Consider the following 27,312-nt stretch of genomic DNA (forward strand, 5'->3'; position numbering starts at 1 on the left):
TCCTAGTGAACAGCAGCATAACACCCACGGTTCTGTGTCCCCCAATTAGGCGACAGAGTAATCCATTGAAAATAAGAAAAAAATAAATAATAGAGCATAGACCTCTTGGTCTGAGCTATACATGATAAAGAAAAGGCTGCAGTTGCTTTAGCGCTCCATCCCCTACGCAGTCTTCCCCCCTCCGAGCTGTGCTGGAAACTTGCGTCTGGCTTCTGTGGTTGTAGTCAGAGTGTTGTGACTTTGTAGGGAACACTTAGAAAGGGGACAATGCTATAACTATGTTGGTGGGTTTGTGCATCATCTCTTCTGGAAAGACATATTAGCAGAACCAAACACACACGTCTGGATCTGTCAGTATTCTCAATGGCTACAGCACCAGTTTTATTTTTTGCTAATAAAACTTCTAGATAAAATCTTCTAGGAAAACGAGGAACATACTTGAGAGAGAAGGATTGATCCGTGATCTTTCCACTATCGTGGTCTATCAAGGCAAGTTTCAGACAGCACAGCGTAGGTGGCCCAATGTCATACCGGATCCCAATAATTTTCACCAATTCCTGGTCCTAGTCAACAATATAATATGTTAATCCCTCCATGAAATCTGGGCGAGACATTTTCTAAAGACATACAGATCTACGGTAGTGATGAGCGAGTATACTATTTGCTCGGGTTTTCCCAAGCACGCGCTCAGGTGTCCTCCGAGTATTTTGGCGTGCTCAGAGATTTAGTTTTCGTGGCCTCAGCTGCATGATTTGCAGCTGCTAGACAAGATGAACACATGTGGGAATTCCCTAACACACAAGCAACCCCCTCATGTATTCAGGCTGTCCAGCAGTTGCAAATCATGCAGCTGCGGCATAGAAAGCTAAATCTCCGAGCATGCCAAAATACTCGAGAGGACACCCAAGCATGCTCGGGAAAACCTGAGCAACGAGTATACTTGCTCACCACTAATCTACGGTATGATGGACTAATACTCTGCTCGCATTTCGTTTTCAGTTTCCATCAGGAGCAAATGTTAATAGGATTTAAATTCGAAACACATGAATAGATCCTTCGCAGTCAAGAAAGAGACCTTACCCTGAGCACACATTTCCTCCATGGCTCCTTAAGCATGTTACCAATACCGAGGTTGCTCCTTTGGACAGCATTTATGTACGCTTCATGACCTTGCCGAAAGTAGACGACCTGCAAATACAGATATTGTGGGGTGATTTGTTAGCTTTTATCAGAATTCTGTTGAGTAACTTTTTGAAATTTTGAGCAACTTTTAGTTGTGCAATTATGTTTCTACTTTTGGTGTTTTTAACGGCAGTTTTTTTTTTCTTCAAGTGGACAGAGATCAACTGGGATCAGGGGTGGCAGATCGTAACCTTAGAATTAATGATTTATGCCACAAAGGTGGCCCAAGCTCGGACACAAATGAACTCCTAAACACTTCTCACAGTGGAGCATAGCAGCTAAAAGACGCTTCTATTGCTTTTCTAGTTGATGATTGTAACACCAAAGAGAGCAGAAAACTCACTTCATCTCCCATCTGTGGAACAAAAGGAGACCGCCGAGGGGTTGTGTCCGTGATCCAATTAGATGGACGCCAGTCATTAGAGATTTCTCTGTTCAGAGGCGCTCTCTCAGGCAATCTTCTTGTCTACATGCAAAACATATGGTGTAATGTACACAAGTGATCTTATTCACATCTCAAAGAATTTCAAACTGCTTAAAGGAGCATACCTCGCTCTCATTAGTAGTTTTCCTAGGCCTCTCCCTTTTTGGGGTGGACTTTTCTTCTGTAGATTTCTCCACCGTTGAACTCTCGTCCTCAGAGCTGCTCGCTAACTTTTTAACTTTACGTCGGGTGGAATTACGGCTTGGAGGTTGAAGGTTGATCCCTGCATCGGTCGTCCAATCTGAGTACTCACTGGATAAGTCACTATGATGGGGGGGGGGAATGAGAAGCAATTTTATTGTGTTCTTCATCTAGATCAGGTTCATAGACAGACCAGTGAAATTATCTAATTATCCATATTACGAGGAAGCTGCAGTCACCAGGAATCTCAATAGGTAGAACTGGAAGAGTCTGCGTGTGGCCCATGCCAGAGGCTGGGTTTCAACACTGTGGAAACCATACGCAGCCAACACCATGCTCCTATGTGAGGACCACACAATATTAACCCCAAGCAACTGCTGTTTGAAGAAACTACCTAGTGGGAATCTAGAAATTTGCTGGCGGCTGAAGTCCACAATTCAGACATCTAGACACTCGGAAGAACAAACATCAGAAATTTTACCTTGTGTTTCCCCAGTCGTCTTCCTCTTCAGAAGGAGACTCCGCGGAATTATCAGTTTGATTTTCAACCTGCAAAAGAAATACAATTCTACATTAATGTCACCACTTCTAACTGCTCGCTTCCACAGCCAATTTTCATTTTGCGTTTTTCCTTTCCCTTCTCCCAGGAGCCATGACTCTTATTGCTCCTCCAACATAGTATAATCGCTTGTCTTTATCGGGACACGTTTTAGTCTCGATTTTAACTTTTCCCATTTAACATGATGGAAAAAAAAATAAAAAAAGGGAGGTGCCGTGACCGACCCAAAAATCACAATTCTGACCCTTTGATTTTTTTTTCCTCTTGACAAAATTTACTATACGGATTACTTTATTAAAAAAAAAAAAAAAAAAAAAAAAAATTAATGGGCGAAAAGGAAGGTGATTTAATTTTTTTAGATTCATTTTGTTTTAGAATTTTTAGAAACTTATTTTATCAATTACTTTACTTGAGACCAATATATATTAAACACCAAAAAAACCTGAAGAGATAAAATGGATGCCTATTATACAGGTTTTTTTTTTTTGGGGGGGGGGACAGATTCTCTTTCAGTTACATCTACCGCATGTGGAGACAGCTCAGCTCTTGAGCCCCGCCACACACCGTGACCCCCAGTGCATGTACATTACCTTCAGCTAAGGTGTTAAAAGATTCAGCAAATTTTTTTTTTTTTGCATTTTATTCTTGCCATTTTTCCAAGACCATAATCTAATATATAAAGCTCGTGTGTGTGTGTGTGTGTGTGTGTGTGTGTGTGTGTGTTTGTGTATGCATGTGTGTATGCATGCATGTGTGTATGCATGTATGTCCGGGATTGGCATCCGCACCGTCGCAGCTACAGCCACAAAATTTGGCACAGTCACACGTCTGGACCCCAAGAGCGTCATAGGCTATGTTGTGAGGCAAAATTTTAACCCCATCGCGTTCCAATTCACCAAACAATTTTGCCCCTATCTACATAATGGGGAAAAATGAGTGTGTGTATCAAGACCCACCCCTCATTATGATGTCATAATGGTTGCCATGGCGACGCTGATGTCATCATAGGTTGCAAGCCCCGCCACTCATCATTTCATAATGGTTGACTATGGGATGGAGGATATCTATGACGGGTATATAGGCTCCGGCCCCCACACATTACCACACGAGGCTCCGCCCCCACACATTACCACACGAGGCTCCGCCCCCACACTACCACACGAGGCTCCGCCCCCACACTACCACACGAGGCTCCGCCCCCACACTACCACACGCGGCACTTCCTTTCTATGTAATTCAACCACTTCAGCCAAGGTAAACGTACATTTAATTGCATCCGCATTCTCCCAAACAAAATGAGCCAAGAAGAGTCGCCAGATCCATCTCACAGGCCGCAGGAAAATCCGGACAATGATGCAGCAGCTGATCGACAACATCGACAAAATCGTAGGATTGGTTATCAACAACGAACCAAATGCACCAATTAGCTGGTGGGGGGGCGGGATTGTGTGTGGTAATGTGGTTAGGGGGGCAGGATTGTGTGGTAATGGGGTGGGGGCGGAGCTACTGTGCAGGGGGCGGGATTGTGTGGTAATGGGGTGGGGGCGGAGCTACTGTGCATGGGGCGGGATTGTGTGGTAATGGGTGGGGGCGGAGCTACTGTGCAGGGGCGGGATTAGCGCGTAATCACGATGCCTCATATATATAGAAGCATTTCTTTTTCTGCATTTGTAATTTTGATGCCAATGTTATATTTCCACATTCGGTGACACGTGTGTTCAGTGGTGCTTTTTCCTGACTGGATGCTATATGTTACAACCGTGATTGAACGTGATTGATTCATAGTTTTGGTAAAACTAGAGCTCACGGATATGTTTGACAAACTATGATGCTGGAATGAATAAAAAAACTCACATCTTACTGAATCCAGTTTGTTTTTGATTTTACACTGAATAAAATGTATCATTAGTATTATTCAGATTTTTAATGATTATTATTATTAACTTCATTTTAATTTAATTTACCACCTGCGTAAGCGCTATTGAATGTTGTCATTATTTACTTTAGTTTAATCACCAGCAGCGTTAATTAGATAGCAATGAGCGTGCCGAGCGTTAGCTGGCTGGAAACAGCTAGTTTATTTATAAGCCCCCACCGCCCTGGTGGAGCAAGCCCTTACACCAAGAGGGGGAAGCCTGTTTTTAACACGACACATCTCCAGTATAGCTGAGTGAATCCAGTTGGCAATGGTAGATTTTGAAGTGGGGAGACCCTTGCAACGAACCTCCGGGATGACAAACAATGCGTCAGAATGTCTGAAAGAAGCGGTGCTCGATTGGTAAACATGTACAGCTCTGACCAGCATGTGAAGGGATCTTTCAAGGGGATGAACCAGAGATGGGCAGAAAAATGTTTTCATTGATGTGGAATGAGGAGACTACCTTAGGAAGAAAGGAAGGGACTGGTCTGAGGACAACCTTGTCCTGATATAGAATGAAAAAAGGAGAACGACAAGAGAGGGCTGACAGCACAGAAAATCTTCTGATGGATGTGATGGCTACTAAAAAGGCAACCTTCCAGGAAAGGAAGGACGACCAGATGTCTTGAATAGATTCGAAAAGGGATTGTTGAAGAATGCTTAAGACCAGATTAAGGTTCCAAGGGTCCACAGGAGGACGATATGGTGGTGCCAGCCAAGCCAATCCATGTAGGAAAGTCTTGACCTGGGGACGAGCAGACAAATGTTAAAGAATAGAGAGCGCAAAGATTTGACCCTTGAGAGCACTGAGGGAAAGCCCAAAGTTGAGATCCGACTGGAGAAAAGCCAAGTTGGATGGAAGATAAAAATACATGGGAGCAGAATAGTTGTCCTCACACAATCGAAAAAAGGCCTTCCAAGTTCGTATATAAATGCATGAGGACGTTGGCTTTCTTGCGCTGATCGTGATCTGTATGACCGGAGATAAAAAACCTGCTTCCCTCAGAACCGCGGCTTCAACGGTGATGCTTTTAAATTTAGAGTGATAATTCTGGTGGAAGAAGGGACCCTGTGAGAGTAAGTCCAGGCAGTTTGGAAGTTTCCAGGGTATGTCTGCAAGTAGATTGACTAGCTGCATACCGGGCTCTTCTGGGGGAATCTGGAACCACCAGTATTATGGCGACTCCCTTGGCGACTCTTGGGATCAGTGGGAGAAGTGGAAAGAGGTAAGAAGTTAAAACTGAAACCACAGGATGACCGAGGCATCATAACAGACCACAAGGGGTTGCAAGACCTGGCAACGAACCGAGGCAACTTGTGATTCATCAAAGATGCCATTAGATCGACTTTGAAAGGTGACCCTTTCTCTGATAGATCTGATCAAACACGTTGGGGTTGAGAGACCACTTGTGCGAGGAGAGACCCTGACGACTTAGGAATTCAGCAATCCAATTTTCCACCCCCGGAATTTGCACTACAGGTATTGCTGGCACGTGTCATTTGGCTCAAATCAGAATCCGTGAGACCTCTGTCATAACAGATTTGCTGCGTGTTCCGTTCTGGTGGTTAATGTATGCCACGGCTGTGGGGCTGGTCTAATTGATTGCGAACTGGCTGTCCCGCCAGTGGAGAAGGGAGAAGTAGATTGCCCTGATTTCCAGAAGGTTGATGGAAAGGGAGGCTTCCATAAGGTTCCAGCGACCCCATTTGTGTGATTAAGGAAAAGCGCCTTGTCCGCACCTTGATCTCCCGAATTAAATTGTGGGGGAGAGAATCCACCATGCCAACGACTGCCTCACACACAGGGGGAGCGCACAGAAGAATGGGACAGTCCAGGGGAGAGATCATCTTGTTCCAAGCTGATAGGTGGGTCAACTGAAGGGGACAGGTATGCAAACTGGGCAATGCTTCTATGGTGGCAATCACCTTCCCCAGAACACTCATGCAAGAACTGAAGAGAGTGCGGGGATGGGTGCTTTAGAGAACAAATCCCAAGGCAAAGAACTGAGATCTTTTCCTCTGGAAGGAGAACGCTGGCTCGAGCGGTGTTGAATATTATGTACAGGAATACCAGGTGTTATGCCGGAATCAGGGAGTCCAGAGTGATCTGAATGCACTGCCAGCAGTCTCGAAAGGTCAGACCCTTTGATCAAGAGGTCGTCCAGAAAAGGGATAAGTAATGATTACCCTTAGATTAAAAAATGGTCATGACTGTTGCCATTACCTTCATAAAACACTCTATGGGCAAAGGCTAGGCCAAAGGGGAGGGTTGTGAACTGGTAGTGTTTCTCCTGAACCGCAAATAGGAGAAATAGCTGATGGACACAAATCAGAATGTGAACGCAAGCATCCCGAATGTCTACGGAGCAGAGAAACTCCTTGGGTTCCATAGATGTGATTACCGAGCGAAGAGACTCCATCCTGAAGTGACAGACTCGTTTGTTTAGTAGTTTAAGGTCCAGATTCAGACAGAGTCGTCCTTTGGAACAAAAACTTTAGAAAAACCTGAAAAGCCTTCCTGAGGATGAACCGGTACGATGACTCCTGTCTGGAGGAGAGAGGAGATGGCTTGCAAGAAACGTCAGATGGAAGCCTTGGGGAATGGGACCTATAGAAACGTCTTCCTGGGATGGAAGAAAATTCTATCTTGTAGCCGAAGGTAATGATCTTTCTGACCTAGGCGTAGGCTACGAAAAGCCAGCCAAGAAGAGAAGACTGCCGCCGTCCCTGTGAGGATTCGGAGGTGGAGGTGACCAGTCATGAAGAAAATTATCTATTGGAGTGGAGCCTGAGTATTTTGAAGAAGCACGACCCTTTGCACCAGTTAGGGCTGGGCTTAAACGATGGCCTACTTCTCTCCCGCTGGTAGGTCCTGTTGGGAGGAGGTCCCAGGGGAGAAGTAACGAAAGGGACAAAACTGAAGAGAACATTTCCTGCTGAAAGGGCATTTAGGCTTAGACTGAGGAACGGAGGTGCTGTTACTACCGGTAGCGTCCGAAATGATCCGATCCAGCTTAGATGCAGAAGTCTAGAACCCTGGAAGGGGATGTTGGTAAGGGACTTTTCGGAACTTGGTTCCGCGTTCCAAGCCTTCCGCCAGAGAATTCTATGCATGGCAACAATATTGCTGGCAACATGGCCTGAACAGCGGCCGACGTCTACGGACACAGTGAGTAAGTATTTTCCTGCATGGGCGATTTGGTCCATAAGGCCAGCCTGCTCGTAGATGGAGGCGGCTAATAAGATGCCCTGATGGAGGAGTTTTGTCCAGGCAGAAACTGACTTGGATACCCACATGGAAGCGACGGAAGGACAGACTGATGCGCCAGCAGCCTCAATATGTCAATGGAGTCCTTAAGTGAGGAGCCATCAGGCAGAGACAGAACCGTTTTGGCAGAAAGGCAACAGATCGGCTGATGCACGGTCGGTGACTGTCCACTTGTTAATAAGATCCGGAGTAAAGGGATACAGGATATCCAAAATTTTTTGTACCATGGAAACGCTTTTCCGGATGTTCCCAGTGTTCTGTAAATATATCCTCAAACTCCTTGTGGTTGGAAAACGTCCAGGAAGGATGTTTCACTTTTTAGATAGAGTGGTCCTGGGGAGGACTCTTGTCCTCCATATTAAGGGTTTGGTTAACTGCAGATATGAAGCTGTCCACCATCTACTGGAGCTTGAAAGTCTAATGTATGTCAGGCTTAGACCCCGACTCAAACTCTGGTTCGTACCCCAGGGCTACCTCAGAAGAGACGTAGGATATTAGGGGCATTGTGGAGGACGTAGACGGGGCAGGGGGAGCAGGATGAGGAGCTGGAATGAGCACAGTTCTTGGACGTAATTTTTGATCTACCCTTCTAAGGGTGATAGTCTGGTGCGTGCGAATCGTCCTGGGAGGTGTTCAGAGCGATGGTGGCAGCAGACAGGTTTGGTAAACATTCCACGACCTGGACCAAGGACTGTGACACCTTGTCATGTCAGACTGATTGAGAAACAACAGCCCACTCCGGAGAAGGGGTATGCCCTCATCCCAGGCAGAGGGGGGTTCCTATGATGTAAGCTTAGTGGAAGGGCTGCAGGTTTGCAGAAGGCCAAAGTCTGGCTTATGGGCCACTTCTTTTTGCAGAGGCCACAGGCATACTGAATGATAGTGGTGCCTGTCGATGGGTGTATAATGCTGAGGAGCCAATTTATTTTTTGCCTCTTGTCAGCCTCCCAGCATCAGCAGCATACACCCATGATTAGTGTAACAACTCGGCCGGCGGGTCCCGTAACTAAAGTGCAGGGAGATCGGGTCCGGCCGATCCGTGGACATTACCCGGGTCCCCACAACGCTTCTCACCTTGTCCATGTTCCCGCGTCGCTCCTACCGGCTTCTGGCGTCTGCCCAGCGTGTCTCCTCTGCTCCCCCGCTTCCTGGTTGCAGGGGAGCGAGCATAGGGCGTGCGCCGCTGTCTGAGCATTTAAAGGGCCAGCGCACCCTTTTTTCCCCTGAAGTGTCCTCCCAGCAAATCGCTGTGAGATTTGCGAGTATTTAAGGTCCTCACTTCCTTTGGGAAGTGCCTGAGCAACTTTGTATCTTGTTTTTCAAGTTGCTGTCCCGGTCCTCTACTTGAAAGTGTGGTCTTCTTTGTTCCGTACATTGATACTGTTTTTCTCCTAACACCCTGCTCAGTCCGCGGTTTCTGGCAGTATCCTCGGACCTCCTGGTTCTTCTCCGGTTCCCTGGACCTCTCGCTCCCTGCCTCGGTGCGTCTCCATCCCATTCGGGTCTAACCTTCCGGTCTTGGAACCATCTCACTCACCCCTCCCTGGCTGTCTTGGGACAATCCCTGTACAGGAGTTCGCTCACTGGTGCTCCCTCGGAAGTATTTGGAGTCTCGGTCCGGGGGGGGGGGGTTCTCACTGTGGGTTTTCCAGGCTGTGCTCCAAATAAAGTCTTGCATTCACCTTACGTCTTTGTCCAGCTGGTTCCTAGGGTTCGGCTTCCAGAGTGTATTCTGTGGTCCAGTGGGTTCACCAACTTCCCTCCACCTGCCTCGGCATGACAGTTAGCTGTGTCCCCAAACGAAGAAATAAAGAAAATAGAATTAGTCTTACCAGTAACTTGGTTTCTAGGAATCTTCCACGACAGCAACATCAGAGGATGTCTCCCTGGCCTAATAGGGGACAGGAACACAGAGGTTAAAAACCCCTCCCCTTCCTGCAATCACCAGTGTTTTCCTGGACACACCAGCATGTATAGTTACCACCAAAATGCAGAAATCATCCAATAAGAACGTCAGATAGGGAGGGAAATTAGTGCTGTCGTGTGAGGTTCCTAGAAACCGAATTAACGGTAAGACTAATTCTATTTCCTCCAGTCACCTTCCACGACAGCATCAGAGTAATACCAACAGCTAATTTCTCTAGGGAGGGATCACGGCCTGCAGAAATCGTCTGCCAAATGTTAAATCCTAATGAAATTTAGCCTGTAATGTCTGGCGAACGTGTCGATAGACGACCAGGTGGCGGCTCTGCTTATCTGCTCTGAAGAGTTCCCCCTCTCTGCCCAGGATGTTGCTATCGCACAGGTAGAATGCGCCTTCAGTGAAGCGGGTGGAGCCAGATTCTGTGATGAGTAAGCCAGGCAGATAGCTCGTCTGATCCGGTTAGCGATCGTGTTCTTTGCCGCCTTTTTGCCCTTTTTTCATCCCGAGAACTGGATGAATAGATTCTGGTCGATCCGCCAGGCTTCAGTCTGTTGTAGGTAAAATAGGACCACCCTGCGAACGTCAAGGGTGTGAAAGGTCTCTTCCTTAGGGTTGGAAGCGTTTGGGCAGAATGAGGGTAGCACGATATCCTGATCCCTATGAAAGTTTGAGACCACTTTAGGTAGAAAGGAGTGATCTAATTTCAGGATAATACTATCAGCGGTGAGAGTCAGATAAGGTTCCTGTATAAACAGGGCTGCAATTCTCCTATGCGCCCGGCAGTAGTGACTGCGACTAAAGGGCATGTCACACTAAGAGATATCGCTAGCAATATCGCTATAACTAGTGACGTTATAGCGATATTGCTAGCGATATCGCTGTCTCTGATACTTACCTCCGACCCGCTCCCCCGCTGGTTATCGCTGATCGCGCGAGAACGTCCAGGACTGTTTCTCGTCGTCAGCTTCCTGCGGCGCTTCCTGCTGTGACGAGCGACGCGTGGAGCCGGGCGGGAGGACGCAGGATCGCCTGGTCTGACAGGTAAGTAGCGACCCCCGTCCCCAGCGATGTCGCTGGTGAGATCTGCCTGTGTGGCAGCTCACTAGCGACCACTTAGCGATGTACCAGCGATCCTGACCGCGTCATATCGCTGGTCGGGATCGCTGGTACATCGCCAAGTGTGACAGTACCCTTAGAAAACAGTTTTGAGTGTCAGATTCTTTATGGTCATAGATGCTAAAGGCTCGAATGGATCTTGGGTTAGGCTGTTAAGCACGATATTCAGATCTCAAGGAGGAACCTGACTACGAAGTTTAGGACGAATCCTAGCTGCCGACGTCATAAAGCATTTGATCCAGCGGTGGCTGGCCAAGTCAAGATCAAAAAAGGTACTAAGATCTGATACTTGCACCATCAGTGTGCTAGGAGTAAGCCCCATTTCTAGAACTTTTTGTAGAAAGTCTAAGATCTGTGCTACATTGGGATGGAAGGGATCAGGGGTGTTTTGGGAACACCAAGACTAAAATCTTTTCCAGACCTTGGCATAGATGGCATTGATTATTGGCTTCCTACTTTTCTGGAGGGTTTGGATCACTTTATCCAAGAGTCCTTTGGCTCTCAGGATTTCGGCCTCCGTAACCATACTGCCAGGTTCAATTTGCGTAGGTCTGGGTGTACCCTGGTGAAGATGGTCGACTTTTCGAGGTAGACGCCAGGGGCCTTCCGGAGCCATGTCCAGTAGGGCACTGGACCAGCTCCTCCCGGGCCACAGAGGGGCGATTAAGATTGTGGGGATTCGGTCTGTCCGGATTTTTTGTAATGTTTTTGCCAGCATGGGTATGGGTGGAAAGGCGTATGAGAGATCGAAATTCTGCAGTTGGGCGAAAGCATGTATTCCCTGTGCCCCGTCCATGTGGTAAAGGGAGAAAAATGTCTTCATTTTCGCATTTTGTCTGTTGGCAAATAGGTCCACTTCTGGAGTCCCCCATCTTGAGGTTAGGGACGAGAAGACTGCTTGGTCCAGGCACCACTTCCCCGGATGGATGTCTTTCTGGCTGAAGAAGTCTGCCTGGGTATTGTCTGACCCCTTCAGATGTACTGCTGTGACCGAAAGTAGGTTTTTTTCCGCCCAGGAAAAAAATCCTGGCTGCTATTACCTTCAGACCGGCGTACTTCGTGCCTCTCTGGTGCCGGAGGTAGGCCACTGTGGTCATGCTGTCCGAGTAGACACGGACGTGGTGGTTTTGGATCAGTGTTGATGAGGCTTTTAGGGCCTCTTCCACAGCTTTTAGCTCTCTCAGGTTTGAGGAACGGGCGCTAATGCTTGGGGGCCACCGTCCCCGGAAGTATGATCCCTCTACTACTGCACCCCAACCCCGTTGGCTGGCATCTGAACGGAGTACTTTCAGGGGAAGCTGGTCCAGGCTGACCCCCTTCTGAAGGTTTCAATAGTTCAAACACCACCTCAGGGCCAATGTTACATGACCAGGGAGTGGGATTCTCTTGGTCAATGGATTCTGTCGTCTTCTGGAATGTAGAAGTACATGGGTTTGTAGGACTCGTGTATGGGCTTGAGCCCTGGAAACCGCCTGGATACATGCAGTCAGAGCTCCTAGGACAGACATTGATTCTATTAGGGTTGGTGCCCTCTGGTCCCTGAATCTGGTTATACTGCAGTCAAGGTTGACCTGCCTTGGGTAGAAAGGATGTTCTTTTCCTCGAGTCCAAAAGCACCCCCAGAAACTTCCTCCTTGTGAAAGGATAAATCTGATTTTTCTAGGTTCGGGATCCAACCCAAGGATCTTAACATTTTTCCAGGGTCTTTTCCACGTCTATCTTCAGACGAGGGATAGATGGTGCAATGATGAGAAAATCGTCCAAATATGGGATAATGCATATCCCCTGGCGACGGATGAAAATTACTGCTTCCGCCATAATTTTGGTAAAAACTCGCAGTGGCGATGAGATGCCGAAGAGCAGGACGTTGAACTGGAAATGGCTGACCCGGTGACCTTGAGAGACTGTGAATCTGAGGAATTTCCTGTGCTCTGGGTGGATTGGCATATGACAGTATGCATCCCTCACATCCACTGTTGCCATAACCCAATTCCGTCTGACTAGCGGGATTGTCAACCTGATTGATTCAATTTTGAATCGCCTGTATCAGACTGATTCGTTTAATGGCTTCAGGTTTATGATAATCCTGTTTTTCCACGAGGGTTTTGTTACGAGGAAGAGACACGAGTAATAGCCACTTCCTTTATCCTGTCTCGGCACGCGGGAGATAACCTTTGAACGGAGCAGATCTTGTAGGTCCTTTAATAGGGAGTCTTGGAGATGTGGCGATTGTAGGGAGGTCACCCTTAAGCACTGTGGGGGGAGGACTCTCAAATTCTATCTTCAGTCCTTCTCGTATGGTACGGAGGATCCACTGATTTGTGGAGATGGATTGCCACTGGGTGAAGAGCGAGAGTCGACCCCCAATCGGAGCGACATCATTGCTTGTCTGGGGTATGATGTTGGCGAGGTACAAGGATGTTCTATAGCCCTTGCCTCCTTTGGGATAGCTCCATCTCCCTGTTTCCCCTTTCCCTCTAAACCAGGGTTCCCCAACTCCAGTCCTCAAGGCCCACCAACAAGATCATGTTTTCAGGATTTCCTTTGTATTGCACAGGTGATGCAATTATCACCTGAGCAATACTAAGGAAATCCTGAAAACATTATCTGTTGGTGGGACTGGAGTTGGGGAACCCTGCTCTAAACCCTCTCTGCGAGGGTTGATCACGGGGGGCGAAAAAAACATCTTTAAGATTCTTTTGTTCAGGGAGAGATTTTTTTTTTTATCTTATCCACAGCCATGTCCAGGATATCATCCAGGATAGGCCCGAACACCCCCAAGATTTTAACCACAGTGCTCTCCTAGATGAGTTGGGAGAGGACGGCGGATTTTTGCCGCTACCTGGACAGACTCAGCGGAAGCGTCGGCTAGGAACCCTGATACCTTCTGAAGGAGGGGAAGGGATTCGAGTATTTCCTCTCTTGAGGTGCCCTGCGTCAGATGATCGTCAAGTGTGCGTAGCTAAAGGAATACGGATCTGGCCACACATGTTGAGGCTATATTTGTTTTCAGCAGATTTGTAGATGTGTCCCAAGACTTCCTGAATAAGCTCTCTTTTCCGATTCATAGGATCTTTGAGCTGGGAGGAGTCCTCAAAGGGAAGGGCTGTTTAAGCTACCTTGGACACCTGTACATCCACTTTTGGTGCTATCCCCGTCTAGGGGAAATCGGTTCTTTAGTTCTGAGGGAACGCTAAGGCCTTTTTCAGGGAGGCTCCATTCATGGAGGATAAGATTCTGTACATTTTCGTGCACAGGAAATCCCTTTTGATCTTTGAGCTTCTGACCCCCAAACATTTTGTCCTGCACTAAATACTTAACTTCCTCCTCCTCCACCCCCATGGTGCTTCTCACCATACTGATCAAATCACCCATATCCTCAGAACTAAAATAATATTTTTTGTTCCCAGATTTAGGGGTAGAAGTGGAACCTTCATTCTCCCAAACGTCCTCCGAACCAGAGGACTGAATTTCGACCGAGTCAGAGTCAGATTTTACCGGAGTCTTCTTCCATTTCCTGGAAGGAGGTGGTTGTGGTACCAGGATCTGGAAGAAGGTGGCCATGTAGGACTGGATTTCCTGTTTTATGAGGGTTCTGATGCTTTCCAGGAGAAAGGGCTGCTCGGAGCGCAAGACCTCATCCGTACAGGACTGACAGAGCTTCTTCCCATATGTAGAGGGGAGCCTGGCAGCACACATCTTACATTTGCGGCTGGTTTTCTTAGGGTCAGAGACCTTTTCTCCCTATAAGAGAGAGAGAAGGTATGCTAAGCCACTGTGGGTATACCTGGAAAGCCGAGGCCGATGCCTGCTACTTACAGTAGGAGGGGGGATGCTGGGCTCTGCAGACACAGAAGGAGGGTTTGTCACTGTCCATGTCAGTCTGTCCGTCAGTGTCAGACAGGATCTCACCTGGTGACTCCCCCGCCCGAATTTTTAAAGAAATTGAGGGTCCAGCGTGCACCTGTGCTCCTCCTCGCCCCCTGGCCCAGTGGGGGGGAGCCGCCGTAGGAACGCCCCATGATGAGGCCGCTGGTCCAGGGAGCCAGGCGCGTGGGTGCGTTCCATCAGGGAACGCATAAGGAGGAAACCCCGGCCGTGCAACACCACCCCACTTTGTGGGGGGGGCGCGCAGGAGAGGCGGGAGGGGCCCTGAGTCCCACCAGCGCGAGAAGGGAGCTGCCACCAGAGGAGCAGAGCCCCGACCTCGGCTGCCCGGCATTTCCTTCCCAAGGTAACGTGGGGTGCCTCTGATCGCTGGCCACGGCAGCGCCATCAGACCTCTTCATGCTCCATAGGGGACACGAAAACACTGGTGATTGCAGGAAGGGGAGGGGTATTTAACCTGTGTTCCTGTCCCCTATTAGGGCGGGGAGACATCCTCCGATGTTGCTGTCGTGGAAGGTGACTGGAGAAACATGAGTTATGAGTAGAGATGAGCGGTGTTCGATTTGAAGTGTTCGCCAATTTCAAATTCAACCTATTTTGGGCGGTGTTCGAGTCATTCGACGAATGCGAACAATTTGCTTCAAATTCGGCAGTTCGAGGTTATGTTCGATAACGCTTCGTTCACCAAAAGCGTAACTGGATTTTCACAGTAATACTGTTATTCAATGTTAATATATAGTTTCAGTGCACAGCGGGTGGGGGGGGGGGGCGGGGGATAGATCTGTGCCCATAAATAATGCCAATCTCTTTTTTTAACCGCATTTACAGTGGGGCGGTGCAGTCTGTCAGCCTATCAGCACACACAGCAAAGTGCATTTTTTGCACACAAGCAAGGGGATGTGTCATTGGCTGTGTATGTCACATGTCCATGCCCTATAAGACCCAGCCATTTTCCCCGTCACCGCCATTTCCTCAGTGCTGCAGCTCTGTGTCAGACGGCACCGCTGCTGCTGTGGGCGCTATACAGTGTCAGCCAGATAGCGAGCGAATTTCAAGTTAGACAGAGAGATAGGTTTAGGGAGTAGGGACTAGTTATATCAGCCCTTTTGAGGGCTAGTTCATAGAAGTAGGGACAAGTTGTAATATCAGCCCTTTTGAGGGCTAGTTGAGAAAAGTTGGGACTAGTTGTAATATCAGCCCTTTTGAGGGCTAGGTTAGAGCAGTTCATAGCACTTTTTGCCAGGCAGGTCTGTGCCAGTGCTGTGAAAGTGTTTCACAGCATCTGGCCAAATCTAGCTCAGCCAATCCTTTGGGGCTAGTAGTGTAGTACTGCTGTGAAGAAAGCTACACCACCTGTCTTTAGTAGCCAATTTTTTTACTGCATCTATCCCAGGCAATCCTTTGGGCCTAGTAGCAGTGTCTGGTAGTCAGCAGAGTAGCCCACCTGTGAAGCAAGCTACAACACCTGTGTATCTAATAATTTTTTAACTGCATCTAGCCCAGGCAATCCTTTGGGCCTAGTACCACAGTTTGGCCACTCAGCTCTGCTTCTATCCATAGTTTTTTGTGCCAACAACTACAGAGCTGCCAATTAGTTAACCTCCAAAATGAGTGGCAAAAGGCCTGCTGCTGTGGAAAGGGGAATAGGCGTGTTGGAAAGGGAAAAAAAAAAAAAGTTTGTGTCCGTGGGGTAGGTGGGAAAGCAACAGTAGCATTTGCAGAAGAAAACAGGATTTTTGGTTGCTTACTGTAAAATCTGTTTCTCGGAGCCTTCATTGGGGGACACAGAAACCATGGGTGTATGCTGCTGCCACTAGGCGGCTGACACTATGCACAGAAAAAGGTTAGCTCCTCCTCCGGAGTATACACCCCACCGACCGGCACTAATTTCTTCAGTTAGTGAGAAAGCAGTAGGAGAAGTAACAAAACAGAATGAAAACAGAACAGACAACTCAACTGTAATCAACAACCTAAGAACAGGAGTTGCAGAATATGGGAGGGTGCTGTGTCCCCCAATGAAGGCTCCGAGAAACAGATTTTACGGTAAGCAACCAAAAATCCTGTTTTCTCCATCGCTTCATTGGGGGACACAAACTATGGGACATCCCAAAGCAGTCCCTGGGGTGGGAAACAAACTTCCATCAGGTCAGCGGACTCACCACCGCCGCCTGCAAGATCCTTCTGCCTAGGCTGGCATTCGCCGAAGCATAGGTGTGGACCTTGTAAAATTTGGCAAACATGTGGATCGAAGACAAGGTTGCCGCTTTGCAGAGCTGCTGCGCAGAAGCTCTGTGCTGCACCGCCCAGGAGGCACCCACTGCCCGGGTAGAGTAAGCTCTAATTCCCGGAGGGGGTACTCGATGCTTGACCCGGTAGGCCTCCAAAATTGCCGATCTGATGCAGCGAGCAATGGTAGCCTTGGAGGCCGGCTGACCTTTCCGCGCACCATCTGGAATGATGAAAAGAGTCTGTCTTCCGCAAAGGAGACGTCCTAGCCAGGTAGACCTTCATGGCCCTGACCAGGTCTAGCTTGTTCAAGGAGCATTCCAGAGGGTGGATTGGACCCGGACAAAACTGGACACCACCTTAGGAAGGAAGGCGGGGGCCGCAGGACCACCTAGTCCTGATGGAGCACCAGGAAAGGGGGGGCGACAAGAAAGGGCTGCCATTTCCGACACGTGCCAGATGAAGGTGATGGCCACCAGAAAGTCCACTTTCCAGGAGAGAAGGGACAGGGAGACTTCCCTGAGAGGTTCAAAGGGAGACCGTTGAAGAGCCTCCAGAACCAGATTGAGATCCCATGGATCCACGGGAGCGCGATACGCAGGTGCCGTATGAGCCACTCCCTGAAGAAAGGTTTTGACCTGCGGACGGGAGGCCAACATCTTCTGAAAAAGAATGGAGAGCGCTGAAACCTGACCCTTCAAAGAACTGAGGGCAAGGCCCGCATCTAGGCCTGCCTGGAGGAACGCCAGGATAGAAGGGAGAGAAAAGGACATGGGCGGAACATCATTGGCCTCGCACCAAGTGAAATAGGCCTTCCACGTACGATAATAAATTCTCGAAGACGATGGTTTTCTAGCCCGGATCATGGTGTGAATAACCCGATCTGAAAAACCTGACTGCTTCAGAACCGCGGTTTCAACAGCCACACCGTTAAATTTAGTAGCAGAGAATTTGGATGGCAGATTGGACCTTGAGACAGCAGATCCGCTCTGTCTGGAAGCTTCCAGGGGGCGTCCGCGAGAAGATTGACGATGTCCGCGAACCAAGCCCTTCTGGGCCAATCCGGAGCGATGAGGATGACTGGTACCCCTTCCGCCTTGATTTTCTTCAACAGCTTGGGAAGAAGAGGAAGGGGAGGGAACAGATAAGGGAGCTTGAACTGCGAGCAGGGAATGGTCAGAGCATCGGCGCCCACTGCGAGAAGATCTCGGGCCCTGGATACGAACTGTGGGACCTTCCTGTTCAGGCGAGACGCCAGCAGGTCCACGTCCGGAGTCCCCCAATGACGGCAAAGCTGATGAAAGACGTCCGGATGTAAGGACCACTCTCCCGCCGTCAGACCCTCGCGGCTGAGAAAATCGGCTGCCCAGTTGTCCACGCTGGGAATGTGCACTGCAGATATCGCTGGGACCAATACCTCTGCCCAGTGGAGAATCCTGGACACTTCCGCTAGAGCCGAGGAGCTCCGTGTCCCCCCTTGGTGGTTGACATATGCCACCGCTGTGGCATTGTCTGTCTGAATCCAGACCGGCAGACCCCTGAGAAGCCTTTCCCAGTGAATGATAAATCGCCCGTATCTCGAGGATGTTGATCGGCAGAGTTGTCTCTTGGGTCGACCACCGACCCTGAACCATATGATTGCGAAACACAGCTCCCCAGCCGAGAAGGCTGGCGTCCGTTGTCACAATCTGCCAGTAAATCGGAAGGAATGACCGGCCCAGGGAAATGAGGGGTGACGTCAGCCAATTGAGGGACTGTTTGACCCGGAACGAGAGGCGAATTGGACAATCCAGGGAGAGAACGGACCTGTTCCACCGAGACAGAATGGCCTGTTGAAGCGGTCTCGTGTGAAATTGAGCAAAGGGGATCGCTTCCGTCGTCGCCACCATCTTTCCCAAGACTTTCATTGCTGACCGCAAAGATGGAAGCTTTAGGCTCTGTAGCGATCGAACATCTCACCGCAGAGATCAACTTCTCTTCCGGGAGAAAGACCCTCGATCGACGGGTGTCGAATAATAAGCCTAGAAACACAAGACGTTGAGTCGGAACGAGGCAGGACTTCCTCTTGTTTACGAGCCACCCAAAACAAGACAGGGTGTCGAGAACGATGGTAAGGCTTTGGAGAGTATGGTGAAAAGACGAAGCTTTGATTAGAATGGCGTCGAGGTACGGGAAGAGCACGAAACCTCTGATCCTGAACAGGGCCATCAACGCCGCCATGATCTTTGTAAACACTCTGGGCGCGGTGGCGAGACCGACCGGCAGGGCGACAAACTGGTAGTGGTCCTGATGAATTGCAAAACACAGAAATTTCTGATGCCCGTAAAAGATGGGGACATGCAGATAGGCATCTTGAATGTCTATTGAACACATGAATTCCTGCGCATCCATGGTAGCGATTACTGAACGAAGGGTCTCCATCCTGAAATGACGCAGGCGGACCCTCTTGTTCAGCAGTTTGAAGTCCAGAATGGGCCGAACCGCGCCGCCTTTTTTCGGCACAACAAACAGGTTTGAGTAAAACCCTGTGAATCGCCCTGTTTCAGGAACGGGCACAATGACCCCGGAACTGAGAAGCGAGTCGATGGATGCAAAGACGCCCGGAACTAAGGCGGGGTCTTTTGGAGGACGGGACTCGAAGAAGCGATCCCGGGGCTGAGACACGAACTCTATCTTGTATCCTGAGGATACAACTTCCCTGACCCAAGCCTCATCCACCGAGGCAAGCCAGATGTCCCTGAAAAGGAGTCGGCCGCCCAGTTGGAAAGGCGCCTCGGGGCTTTGTAGATAGTCATGCCGAGGTGGACCTTACACTTCTGGACCCTCTGCCCTGGGAGGAGTGAGATCGCCAGGATGGAGTGGGCATAAAGGAGACCACCTTCCTATCCTGGCGTGCTTGCGGCCTTTGTTGGTTGGAAAAAGATTCTGCCGTCGCGATGCGGCGGAAAAACCGAAGCTGACACCCTGGAGGGGGTCTACGAGGCTTGGACTGAGGAAGAGAGCGTGTGCCCCCAGTGGCATCTTTGATAATCTGGTCCAGCTGGGATCCAAAGAGACGCAAACCCTGAAAGGGCAGATTGGTAAGGGACTTTTTAGACGACAAATCCACCTGCCAAGTCTTGAGCCAAATTGTACACCGGATTGCAATTAAGTTGCTGGATGCTTGAGCTGCACAAGAGGCGGTATCCAAGGAGGCCGAGACCAGATAATCCCCGGCATGGGAGATCTGGTTGGCTCTCTCGGCCAAACACTCTGGTTGGGCTCCATCAAGAATGCCTTGGCGGAGATCTTCCGCCCAAGCAGCTTTGGCCTTTGCTACCCAAGTGGAGGCAAAGCATGGGCTTAGCACCGTCGCAGTCGCTTCGAATGCTGACTTTGCTAAGGATTCTATGATCTTGTCATTAGAATCCTTCAAAGCCGCCACACCTGAAATCGGAAGGACCGTGCTGTTAGATAGTCTCGACACAGGAGCGTCTACAGAGGGAGAAGCCGACCAGTTGTCGGTAAGCTCTTGAGAGAATGGATACAGCACGCCGAGGCGCTTCCCTCTTTGAAAGCGACTGGTCGGATTTTCCCTTTCCCGGTGAGGAGCTTGGCAAACTCAGAATGAGGAGCGAAGACTCTGGAAGGTGTTTCTGCCCGTCTGAACGAAACCTCCTGATCTGAGGGTTTCGCAGGGGAATCTGATCTCGAAAGTATGGTTAATCGCTGCAATGAGGTTCTGTACCGTAACCTTCATGTCCGTGGTATGGTCCGAATCCAGCTCCAAAATCTCCTCGGATGGCGCATCCGAGAACGCTTCGCCTGACTCAGGTGAGGATGCACGGGAAGGAAACTGCTGGGAAGGACTATGTGGTGAGATGGAGCGAGGGGAGGATTCCGGCCGGAGATCCTGCCTGGGTCTTTTGCGGCTCATGCTGGCTGGTTCAGGTGGAACCTCTTGTGACCTGCTGGGTCCTGCAGAGGAGTCCAGGGACAACTTATCAAGAACGGCCACTAGGGACTGAGACACCCTGGTGAGATACACCACTGATTGAGATAGGGAAGAAGCCCAGTCAGGAATGGGAGATTCGCTCTCATGTGGAGCAATAGGGGGCTCCTGGGCAGCGGGCTGGATGGGAGCAGTGCTGGAAGGATGGGGGACAGGAGGCAGAGGAGGGTGTCGGTCTGCAGATGCAGAGCTACTCACGGTCCGGTGTCCTGTGGATGCTTTCAGCGAGCGCTGCTGCACAGCTCGTCGGTATCTGCAGGGCCACAGAAGCGGCGAAGGAGTCCGGCTGACAGGCTGGAGAAAATGGCGGCCGCCCGAGAGCCCGTTAGAAAAAACGCGCGCTTCCTTGTGGAGACAGGGAGGGCGGGGTTAACTGCAGCCAAAGGTGGTACCGCCCGCTGCTGAGCGCCGCCTCCGGAGCGCAGACGTGGAGGGAAAGAGCGGAGAGCGGCCTAGAATGGGAGGGAGCGAGCAGTGGGCGGGCTTAGAACGGGCGGGAGAGTAGCCCGCTTAAGGAAAAAGGCGGGGGGCGTGGCCGCAACGCCGAACAATGCCGCAATAGAAGCCGGGGCCTGGAGTAGGAGCGGCTGCCGGCGGGGAGCGCGGAGGCAACACTGCACTGCCGCGCGATCGCCCCGCAATGGATCCATGCCTGCCGTCCGGCTGTTGAGCCGAAACAAGATAAGTGCAGCCGGGGAGGGGGGCGCAGAGAGAGGAAGAGGCTGCTGAAAGGAGACGTGACACCTGGGGATGTCACTTAGGGCACCCGCTCCGCAAGGTCCCCAAGCCTGCAGCATGGCTGGCCAAAATAAGAGAGAGGTGTAGCTGGGGAGAGGTGGGAAGCAGGGAGAGGAGGTGACACTCCAGGGTCCCATACTTACCTCTCAGCAAAAACCTGTACCTTATGATCCGGTCCTCTTCCATAGAAGGAGGTCTGCGTCTCATCCAGACCGACAGGCTCTGGTGGGCGAGTGGGTGGGAGACAGGGGGCGAGGACCAGGTGGATTGCCTGACACGCATCCGTGCTCGGGGCTCTTGGTCCTGCCGTGGAGAGCTATGAGGATACAGGGTGGCAATACACGCCGTACTCATAGTCTCTTTGTGGGAGTACGGATGTGACTGTTCACTCCGTATCCTAAAGAAAGACCCGTGTCCACCTCCTACTGACACTAAACTAAACTGAGGAAATTAGTGCCGGTCGGTGGGGTGTATACTGCGGAGGAGCTGCTAACCTTTTTCTGTGCATAGTGTCAGCCTCCTAGTGGCAGCAGCATACACCCATGGTTTCTGTGTCCCCCATTGAAGCGATGGAGAAAGACCATCTTCCAGCCAAACTAAGATGGTCAATCTGATATGATCCCTTTCTTACGGACACGGCCATCGCTACCAATTGTAGCTGAGGCACAAAAAAAGAGCAGGTGTTTGAATGGATATCAAGCGCTCCATCAAGTGGGCTTTCCTCCACCTCAACATCACAAATACTCCAAACCTCAGAGGTGTCACCCCAATCGCACTTGCTTCCTCACAGCTCCCAGGTCTTCAGCCGCCCGTCTGAGTATGGGGTAACAGATGACTGAGTCTGCAGAGCTGTTCACTCATACTATAGCCTGGGAATCAGAGGTCTGCTCCAAAGCTGTGAGTCCAGACAAGGAAATGATCTGCACGGATGCCCAGAAGCTTTGTGAGTCGGATCCAGGCCCAGATGAAGAAGGTTCTGAGCATAATGTAGACCCTCATTCCCAAACTAACTCCTGTTGGTGGAGACAATGAGGAAGATGCTGATGAGACAGATACCCGATTGGAACGACAACTTGACTTTTCGGTCAGGGCAGGAAGAGGTTGGCTCTGAGGACGACCGGTGTGAGAACACACAGGGTGATGACGAGGTTGGAGATCCCACTTACTATCAACCCAGTGGTGCTTTATAAATAAATAACCCACAGTCAGCCAGTCGATGAGGTCAGCAGAGGAGGTGGAGGAGGATGCTAGTGACGAGGTTAGGTTGCGCCTTCCTGGACAGAGACGGAGTACTGGAAGCACGTCAACAACTGCATCCTCAACCACAACTCTGCCTCTGGGCAGAAGTCGTGGTGGCTCTTCAGGTCGCATGGGCTCTAAGCCTTGCCTAGCCTGAGCCTTTTTTGAGATTGCAAAAGGATGACCCAACTCAAGTTATCTGTAACATTTGTCACCAAAATCTAAGTAGAGGCCAAAAAAATCAATAGTTTGAGTACTTCATGCATGAACCATCACATGGCTATGAAGCATAAATTGCAGTGGAAAGCTCACTGTGCTACAATGCAGCCTAGCGGGCTGGGCCAACCATAGTCTGCCCCAGCAAGCGCATCCGCGTTTTCTTCATCCCCTGCGACTGTGGGGACAGCAGTCACACATGCTTTTGGACGCAGACCTTCCACCTCTTTAACCGCAACAGCCAGTGTGATTGACAGGTCGTCAGTTCTTTTGGAAGTGGAAACACCTGCTGGTGTTGAGCACTCTCCGACATCGAGAGCACCACCTTTGGATGAAGGCAACATAATATCTCCGCCTGCACCTCCCTCACAGACCAGCAGTTTGCCAGGGACACCCTACTCAACCCCGTCTCAGCACAGCAGCCAGCCCTCGGTCCCTCAGATGTGGACAAGTAAAAGATCATTTCCTTCTAGCCATGACAAAGCTAAGAGGTTGAATTTCACCATCTGCAAGCTGTTGGCTACAGAAATGCTGCCTTTTTCGCCTGGTGGACAGAGGATTTTCGAGATCTTATGTCCGTCGCAGTGCCCCAGTACCAGATGCCCAGTCGCCACTACGTCTCAAAGAAAGCTGTGACTGCGCTACACCAGCATGTCACACACATCACCACTTCCTTGAGAAACTGTGTGACAGGGTGCATTTCACCACAGACACTTGGACGAGTAAGCATGGACAGCGGCATCACATGTCAGTGACTGAGCACTGGGTAATTATGGTGACAGCAGGGGGAGGGGCTGCTGTACAAGTCTTGCGGTCCCCACGAGTTGTGCGTCAATCATCTGCATGTAGAAGTTCCTCCACTGCTTCTGCCTCCTCAACCTCGCCTCGGTCCTTCCACCTGCACCCAAAGCCTGTCTGTAATGCCACCCACGTTCTAACTGCGCAGAAGGAATCCTGCACACCTCCTTACTATGCTGGCAGCAGGGCTCAACGGCATCAGGCGGTGTTTACGTTGAAATGTGAGTCACACAGCTGAGGAGTTGTGGTTGTCTCCACTGAACCTGCAGCCAGGGAAGGCCGTGTGCAACAATGCTACAAAACCTGGGTGCGGCCATTCGCCAGGGCAATGTGACACACGTGCTTTGTATGGCTCACGTCTTGAACTTGGTTGTCCATAAATTTTTAGCCCACTATCCCGGCCTAGATGGGCATCTGCAGAGGGCACAGTCATGGTGTGCTCACTTCCACCGTTCGCATCCTGCAGCTCAACGACTTGCATCTCTACAGAAGTCGTTCGGCCTGCCAATTCACCAGCTGAAATGCGATGTGCCGACACGATGGAATTCAACTCTGCACATGTTACAGCGACTGTGGCAGAACCGACGAGCCCTGATGCAATACGTTATGACGCATAGCCTGGGCCAACGAGATCCAGAGATGGGGCAAATCATGCTGCTGGAGTGGTCTCAGATCAAGGACCTATGCACCCTTTCTGCACAGTTTTGAAATGGCGACGAAGATGTTTAGTGCTGACGATGCCATCATCAGCATGACTATTCCGGTCATTTACATGCTGGAGCACACTTTAAACAGTATTCGGAGTCAGGTAGTGGGAGGAAGTACAGGAGGAGTCGTATGCGGAAGGGATAACAAGATCTCCAAGGTCCAGACGATCCGCAGCACCAAGGCGGCAGGCATGGGAGGGTGGGGGAGAGGGATTAATGAGGGCGCATGGTAGCAGCCAAACTGTTGAGGAAGGTGCAGGAGCCAAGTAACAAATGGAGGACGAACTGGCGATGGGCATGGAAGACTCATCAGATGAGGGAGACCTTGATCACATTTCTGTTGTGCGAGGTTGGGGGGAGAGGGCAGGAAGCGTGATTCTCACCTCGCCGCCACCAACAAGACTTGGTCCTTCTGGATGCGCAAGACACATGAGTGCCTTCTTGCTGCACTACCTGCAGCATGACCCTCGAATTGTCAGAATTCGAAGTAATGTCGACTACACTGTTGCCACACTCTTAGATCCCCGGCACAAGAGTAAATTTGGCGAAATAATTCCTGCCATAGAAAGGAATTCACGTATGCAGGAGTATCAGTAGAAGCTGTTACAGAATCTTAGATCTGCTTTTCCACAAAACACCAGTGGTGCACATAGTGAATCTCACAGTTCTAACTTGCCAACCGTGGGACTGTCGAGTTATCACTCAAACCATATCAGTAACACCGTGTCTGGTGGTAACAGCAATTGTGGAATCGTTTCACCAATTTTTTTTAGACCATCCTTTGCAAGGCCAGAAGAGACAAGAAGTCTGACACATAGTCAACGCCTAGAGAGGATGGTACAGGAGTATCTCCAAGTGAACATCGATGCCATGACTGTGGAACTGGACCCTTGCTCATTTTGGGCTACCAATCTGGAAAAATGGCCTGAGCTCGCCAGTCACGCCTTGGAGATATTGTCATGCCCCGCAGCCAGCGTTCTCTCTGAACGTGTCTTCAGCGCTGCTGGTGGTGTGCTGATAAGCGCACGCGGCTGTCCAGTGACAATGTAGACAGAATAACGTTCATCAAGATGAACAAGTCATGGATCCGCAAGGACTTTTCTACCCTTGTGTCATCCTGGGGAGACTAAAGGCTTGTGGATTTTTGAATGTGCTGCATGAAAGTCACCATTTTAAGCTTGCAACTCTGGGGCAATTGATGCCAGTGGTGGCTGTGCCCAAAATTTTGGAAAAAAAAAAAATAGAGACTCTTCTTGGAGTCCCCTTGCTGTGTTTTACATGATTTTAGAAGGGCATGACATGCCTTTATCTGGTGTCTCCTCCTCCTTTTACTCCTCCACCTCTTTTCTTTTCACATGACTATATGTACTTGTCACTTTTCCATGTGTTTGTTGTGTCTTCTGAGTAGTTTGTCAGCTTTTGGACACCTTTGAAGGTGTTTTCTATGTGTTTGCATGTGTTTGCCTGCCATTGCTTTCAATGGTGTTCGACAAACATTCAACGAACACACCCCCAATTCGACAAATCGAATTCGAACACTAGGGTGGTGGCTCATCTCTAGTTATGAGGAGTGAAAATCGCCTCATAATAACCATAGCAGATTTTGCGAATCCCACGAGTCGGGGGAGTTGACAAAGCTGACATGAAGGGAAACAGTGAAGAGAAAGATTACTGGTATGACTTGGCAATGAAAGGGTGAATAAGGACATATGTCACAAGTGAAGTGCTCTCTGCTCCCAAAGTGCAACTACTAAGGCCTAAGGAATGTTGTATGAAGTCTGCAGACCTGCGCTTCTGTAGATTGGCCATGCTTGGGGATGTGGTGATGGGAGTATTACATCCTAGAACTGTTGAGCAAGGACGTGAGGATATGAAAATCTGCCAAAAAAGCTGATGGTTTGGTTAAGATCTCTTTGAAACTGAGAGAAAGCATCTGTACTAGGTATTCCCAACTGACTGCACTTCCCAAAATAAAAAAAAACCTCTGCAGCAGGAAAAGTAGTTCATTCTTACAGACATCGATGGGAAGACTCGTAGTTTTAGGAGAGGAAAAAAAAAAAAAAAAACAGTTGAGATCCTAAAGGTGAAGGGCTGAGCAGTCTGCGCTTAAATATGCCAATGGGTCAGAGAGCTGTAGGATTCCATGTAAGGAGCAAGAAAGGGATCAAAAAGATCTAAGAACACCAACGGTGGAGACACTGATTCAGGCAAAAAGGGTGTTTGACTAATTGGCAGAGACATTTTTAGGATAAATGCAAGGCAAATATCTATCACTTCCCAAGAGGGAAGGATGGAATGTTACTTTTAGGAGAGGAGGTCCAGGATCTGAGATAAACACGACCTGGTAGAACAATGGCAGCACGCAAGGTGGCTCAGTGGTTAGCCCTGCAGCCTTGCAGCGCTGAAGTCCTGGGTTCAAATCCCACCAAGGACAACATCTGCAAGGAGTTTGTATGTTCTCGTGTTTGCGTGGGTTTCCTCCGGGTTCTCCGGTTTCCTCCCACACTCCAAAGACATACTGATAGGGAATGAAGATTGTGAGCCCCATCGGGGACAGTGATGATAATGTGTGCAAACTGTAAAGCGCTGCGGAATATGTTAGTGCTATATAAAATTAAAGATTATTATTAACAATGAAGAGAAGAAAAAAAAAAAAAGCAGATCCCGTAGAGGTCTGTGTCTGCTCTTACTAAGCTAAAACAGAGCTACCTGGTGGCTGAGGAGAGGGTACAGCTCACCAAGTGAAGCCAACACTTTCAACCTGTCAGCCTCCTAAACATAGGTGTGTAAAAAGGGTATTTGGTCCCTCAATGCCATTAATGAGAAAGGATTTTTCATTTGTAATTTTTGGATGGGGAAAATTGGTGTTTTATTTTATCTGATACTTTCAAAAACTAATCATGTTTACTTTATTTTT

At 49.5% G+C, this 27,312-nt stretch overlaps 1 protein-coding gene across 4 annotated transcripts in view; it reads right to left on the reverse strand.

Annotated features, from left to right (window-relative positions):
- The window catches only part of BRWD1 (bromodomain and WD repeat domain containing 1), a 184,399-nt gene that overhangs the window by 45,403 nt on the left and 111,684 nt on the right, over positions 1–27,312 (reverse strand). For all 4 annotated transcript variants that reach the window (XM_073584687.1, XM_073584686.1, XM_073584685.1 and 1 more), the window contains 5 exons: positions 2,289–2,356; positions 1,732–1,930; positions 1,526–1,648; positions 1,081–1,188; positions 439–563 (listed from right to left, as the gene is read on the reverse strand). In XM_073584687.1, coding sequence (XP_073440788.1) covers positions 439–563; positions 1,081–1,188; positions 1,526–1,648; positions 1,732–1,930; positions 2,289–2,356 — 623 coding nt within the window. The remainder of the gene's footprint in view (positions 1–438; positions 564–1,080; positions 1,189–1,525; positions 1,649–1,731; positions 1,931–2,288; positions 2,357–27,312) is intronic.

This window comes from Dendrobates tinctorius, unplaced genomic scaffold, assembly GCF_039654945.1.
Source record: "Dendrobates tinctorius isolate UK_male_01 unplaced genomic scaffold, ASM3965494v1 ptg000084l, whole genome shotgun sequence".
Lineage (NCBI taxonomy): Eukaryota > Metazoa > Chordata > Amphibia > Anura > Dendrobatidae > Dendrobates > Dendrobates tinctorius.